The sequence below is a fragment of the Dendrobates tinctorius genome, unplaced genomic scaffold, assembly GCF_039654945.1.
Source record: "Dendrobates tinctorius isolate UK_male_01 unplaced genomic scaffold, ASM3965494v1 ptg000151l, whole genome shotgun sequence".
In the NCBI taxonomy this organism is placed as follows: Eukaryota; Metazoa; Chordata; class Amphibia; order Anura; family Dendrobatidae; genus Dendrobates; species Dendrobates tinctorius.
In genome coordinates this window covers 31,127,429-31,132,912 of record NW_027361818.1, presented here as the reverse complement: position 1 = coordinate 31,132,912, position 5,484 = coordinate 31,127,429, and the positions used below count along the sequence as shown (strand labels likewise).

Below are 5,484 nucleotides of genomic sequence, written 5' to 3'. Positions count from 1 at the left end.
GATGAGCAGCTGCTGAGTGCGGCTGTGGAGAGTGATGAGCAGCTGCTGAGTGCGGCTGTGGAGAGTGATGAGCAGCTGCTGAGTGCGGCTGTGGAGAGTGATGAGCAGCTGCTGAGTGCGGCTGTGGAGAGTGATGAGCAGCTGCTGAGTGCGGCTGTGGAGAGTGATGAGCAGCTGCTGAGTGCGGCTGTGGAGAGTGATGAGCAGCTGCTGAGTGCGGCTGTGGAGAGTGATGAGCAGCTGCTGAGTGCGGCTGTGGAGAGTGATGAGCAGCTGCTGAGTGCGGCTGTGGAGATTGACAAGCAGCTGCTGTGAGTGGTGTCGTGTAGCGGTTGTGGGAGGCCGCGGAGACTGTCGAGCAGTCACGAAATGAGGCTGTGAAGTTGTTGCGTAGCTGCCGGATAAATAATAAAGCAGACCTGTTGGACACGAGCCTGTCTCTGTCTCAATTCTGTCTGCGGTCAGTAACGGACCACCCCCCGGTCGGTTGCCCTCACTCCTACCTTACCTACATTGTGCTGACTAGACATGCGTGGCCTCAATCAATGACAATCAATAGAGCGAGGCCGGAAACATCTAGTCAGAATGTGGCCAGAAGTATACAAATCACATGCTTGTGCAAGGGAGAATCCTAAAAGTGTGCATTGCATGCACTGTGAGAATTCAAAAGCCTCTGGTCACCTATAGTGACTGCAGACTTTCATCTCAAATCTGGTTGCATCCGATAATTATCAAATGAAGCCCTGCAGCCAATCCTAAGAGCATGTATTATACTCACTGTCAGAATTCAGATCTGCAGATTCCATCAGTCATCACATGGGCACGTCACTTGTGTGCGATTTTCATACTTACAGTCACGTGACAACGAGCTTCTCTTCCTGCTTCTCTCAGTTTTTCACTGAATATTGAGAGAATTATGAAGAGCAGCTCGTCAGGCCGAAACTAAGGGTGCAAGTCGCAAATGTGCTTGTTGAGGGGGGGCACCTAATTGAATTCTTGCCCCATGTGTCAGAAAACCTAGATACACCTCTGGCCGCACCAGAAAGGTGTAAATGAAAACATTTGTTATCCTAAAAAGAATAAAGCAAGGAAAACAATAAACACCCAGAGAAAAGGTGAAACTGCTGTGTCTCAGCGGATAGAGAAGCCGATCACAAAGCACAGGCTCAGGGGTTTGAACACAAATGCACGACAAAGTGAAACACACACAGTCTAGGCCAGGGTTCCCCAACTCCAGTCCTCAAGGCCCACCAACAGGTCATGTTTTCAGGATTTCCTTTGTATTGCACAGGTGATGCAATTATCACCTGAGCAATTCTCAGGAAATCCTGAAAACATGATCTGTTGGTGGGACTTGAGGACTGGAGTTGGGGAACCCTGGTCTAAACCTCAAGAACATATAACTAGCAGAACCAAGAGCTGGCAAGATGGTAATGTATTGTGTGCAAAGGAAAGGTCAGATGGGCCGTCTTTCTGCTCTTCACTTCTTAAAAAGTATTGAAAGTTACTTTCTGATGCTAGTCCATAGTTGAGACCTGGAAAACATGTGAACTGATCGTATTATAATTCCTCTCACACGTTGGTTCCTCAGACTATATATCAGGGGGTTTAGCATTGGAGTCACAGATGTATAGAAAATAGAAGCCACCTTGTCTCGCACAGTAAAGACGCTGGAGGGAGGACGTATGTATGTGAACAAAACAGTTCCATAGAAGATGCAGACACACATGAGGTGTGAAGAGCAGGTACTGAAGGCCTTCCTCCTACCCTCTGTAGATCTTATATTTATAACTGAAAATATAATTAGGGTGTATGAAATAAGGATCGTAATCAAAGAGCCTATGGCCAAAACACCTACAATGTAGACAGTGACCAGGTCACAAGTAGAAGTGTCTGAGCAGGATAGTCTCATGACCAGAGGAGCATCACAGTAGAAGTGGTCGATCAGGTTGGGTCCACAGAATCGAAGTGTATAAGAGCAGCCAGTCTGTACTGACGACTGTAAGAAGCCAATGGAGAAGGAAAGAAGAACAAGGTTTAGACATTTCTTCTTAGTCATTATGGAGACATAATGGAGAGGATGACAGATGGCAACATAGCGGTCATAGGACATGGTGGAGAGAAGAAGAGTCTCAATAGATCCCAGAGCAGCATAGAAGAAGAACTGGAGAGCACAGCCTTCAAAGGAGATGGTCTTCTCCAAACACTTAAGGTCTACGAGCATCTTAGGGGTTATGGTAGAGGAATAGAAAACGTCCACCAGAGAGAGGTAACTGAGGAAGTAATACATCGGGCTCTGGAGGTTTGATGTGTTACAGACAATAGCCACCAGGCCAACATTGGCCACTATTGTCACAGTGTAGACGTGCAGGATTAGTATGAAGAGGAAGAATTTCAGATTCTCATTATCAGTCAGTCCAGAAAACATAAACTCTGTGACTTTTGTTTGGTTTGTGATGCCCATGACATTGATCTTTACTAGCGAATGAAAGGACGGAAAATATACAGATCAAAAAGATTCTGATTTCAGAGGGACACAAGAAAAACACAAAACCTGGAAGATAAAGACCTATATACATAATTCTAAAAATATCAGACAATCATGTTGCAGATATTATACCAGACTTACTGTTGGATACATCATAACTAAAATACTTTTTATACAGTACATTTAAAAAAATTGAAAAAATTGTTCACTCAAAGTAAGTGTAGGAAGGAGAAATGGTAGGTCACATTTATTTATCCAGAAGGTAAAAATCCCTTTCGAATTATGGACTAATTTAGCTAACTGAAAAAAAAATGTTTAGATTCCTGTTTTTTTCAGTCTACATGTAGTCGGGGTCAAAAGTTTTCAGACTGACCTAAATTTTGGTTTCACATTTTCGATCTTGTAGTCTGACGTTTATCGTAAAATGAAAGAATGTTGGAATTGGAAGGGACCACCCGCGTCATCGTGTCCAACCCCCTTCTCAATGCAGGAGTCACTTTGCTTGTATGGTTTCTGGATACAATTATAAAAAGGTCATACGTTTTTACACTTTTATTGACAAATCCATGATGTTTCTGTAAAGTCTCAATATATACAGCACTGCCCCTTATTTTTCCAGACTTCTGCCATTCAACTGGATATCGGCTTCCGGGCAGACTGATGGCCACCGGTTTTTGTTTCATCAGGGCTCGGAGTTATCATAATTTTTGGGTTTTTGTTTGTTGCTTTTTGTGGATTGATCACAGGTAGAGATGAGCGACTTTGCCTTTTTTAGGGTCTAGTCGGGTTTCATGAAACCCGACTTTCTCAAAAGTCGAGTCGAGCGAAATTGGCCGACTATCGTGAAAAGTCGAAGGTCCGACCGAAACACGAAACCGAATGCAAGTCAATGGGGAAGAAAAGTCGGCAGGGAGTGGAGGACAGGAAACACACCTACATGCCGGACCGCTTTTTTAAAGTGCGCGAAAACTCTCTCTCTCCCCAGACGCTGCACATATCATCTCGTTGCCCACAGTGTACGTCCTTGCTCAGTGGCTGAAAAAAAGTCACCTGCAAGCATTCTGGGAAATCCGACTTTGGTGCTCGGATCGGCGACCGCATGGCAGACCTCATGCTATGGTCGGGTTTTGCTCGGCGAAACCCAACTTTAGCGAAAGTCGGCGACTTTTGAATTTGACTGACCCGTTTCACTCAACTCTAATCACAGGTTCTCAATGGGGCTGAGGTCTTGGAAGTTTCCTGCCATGAAACCAAAATGTCAATGTTTCGTTCCTGGAGCACCTTAGTTCTCACTTTTGCCTTGTGGCATGGTCTCCATCATGGGGAAAATCATCATCCCCACATTATCCCTGGATGGTTTAGAGAAGTTGTTGTTGGAGGAGGTTTAGATCTTTTTCTTTACTTATGGCAGCATACAGTATTTAGCAAAATAGTGAGTGAGCCAACTCCATTCACGAAAAGCCACCACACATGAAATGTCTCAGGCGGCTTTACACAGGCAGACACAGCACTCATGACAGTATCACATTTTCTTCTCCAGACAATTTAAAATCATTGAAGCAGCAAATTTTGTCAAAAACTAAATTTGTGTCAGTCTCAACACTTTTTTTTCCATGACTGTAATGTCCTTTCCTTTAAAGCAGCAGATTGGCATTGAGCTCTTTATGATGTTCTTCACTAGGGGCTTCATACCTCTGTGGTAAGATGTGTATAATGTGCTTTATATTTAGAGATGTCTCTTACCTGATGTATCATGAGATCTCCTGAGCATGTGGCACTTGTCATGACTTTCATGTTGCAGGATCAACATGAAGTTTTGCATCTGGAAATCTTGATCTTTTAATAAGAAACCATGAATACCTCTGAGAATGTCTCTCTCCCTTGTCACACAGGTCACTCACTGGGGAATGAGACTCAGGGAATAGTTTCTTTCTTTCTTTTTTTTTATTTCTATAACAAGTTATTTATTCTTTTCTTTATGGCTTAATGCTGGTTAAGAAAAAATGAAAGCTACAGAACTATAAAGAAAAAAACATCTAAAAGACGAAAATAAAAGGAGAGTGACCAGGAGAACAATTACTGCTGTTTTCCAAACGTATAAATAAGCAAATGGACCAACAAGCCAAAGCTTAATGTGCCATACAAGTCATGCACTGGATGTACAGTAGTAGCGTTTAGGTATTGATTTAAATGGTGGTTAGAATGCACATGCACTTCATCCTGCTCCAGACCATGCACTTCAAGCAACTAGTTGCCATTTTTAACTTTGCTGCTCATTTTGCGGCCGCTGGAACCTGATACCTGGTTACATTGGGTTTCCATTTTGATGTCCGGTCTCTGATGACATCAAGTTTATAAGCCTGTTTAAAGTAGAAATTGGCTTTGCTGTTGAAAAATGCTCTTTTTCATTTTTTGACTCGTTCACATGGTTTGGCTCTTGTATTGACTTCTGATTTGTCTTGTGACTACAGTCCTGTCTGGTCCTCTAGCTTTCTTCTTCACAAGTTATACTATACGTGTGAAGAGACGGGGTCAGTGGGTGCTCTCGTCCGCTGGCCTGGCTGCCTTTAGCAAGACTGCATGGACCAGGGCTCATACCACTGAACACCCGCTCTATCTCTGGGTGGGCAATACACTACACAGACAACACAGGGTTAGGGCAACACAGAGTGGCAATACATTATTGAACCACAAGATAAAATAGCAAACAGAACAATCCCAGCAATTACTCCAAGATGGTGCACATTAAAGGGTCTCACCCTTCCCTTCCGCTGACTCGCCAGTATAATGGTAGATTTTTTGTCCGAGCTCCCAGAGTTGCTACTCCATCTATAATACGCACGCAGAGAGGTAACGAAAAGTGTAGGGAGATAACCGAGAGCAGTCCTGTGTTCTTTCAGCTGAGTCCAATATACCCTTAGCTGAAATGCTGAAGAGTGACCCCAACCAGAAGAAAATAAGTTTCTTTTATGCCAGAGGCAGATGATCTATTTTTT

At 43.6% G+C, this 5,484-nt stretch overlaps 1 protein-coding gene across 1 annotated transcript; it reads right to left on the bottom strand.

The window, feature by feature from the left end:
• Positions 1–1,504: 1,504 nt before the first annotated feature.
• On the bottom strand, positions 1,505–2,464 carry LOC141050176 (olfactory receptor 5J3-like). Its single transcript, XM_073547008.1, has one exon. The coding sequence runs from the start codon at positions 2,462–2,464 to the stop codon at positions 1,505–1,507; it is 960 nt and encodes a 319-aa protein (XP_073403109.1).
• Between the last annotated feature and the right edge of the window lie 3,020 nt (positions 2,465–5,484).

What these genes read in the sequence shown, in the direction of transcription:
- LOC141050176 (XM_073547008.1), bottom strand. Translation starts at nt 2,464, where the DNA reads ATGGGCATCACAAACCAAACAAAAGTCACAGAGTTTATGTTTTCTGGA.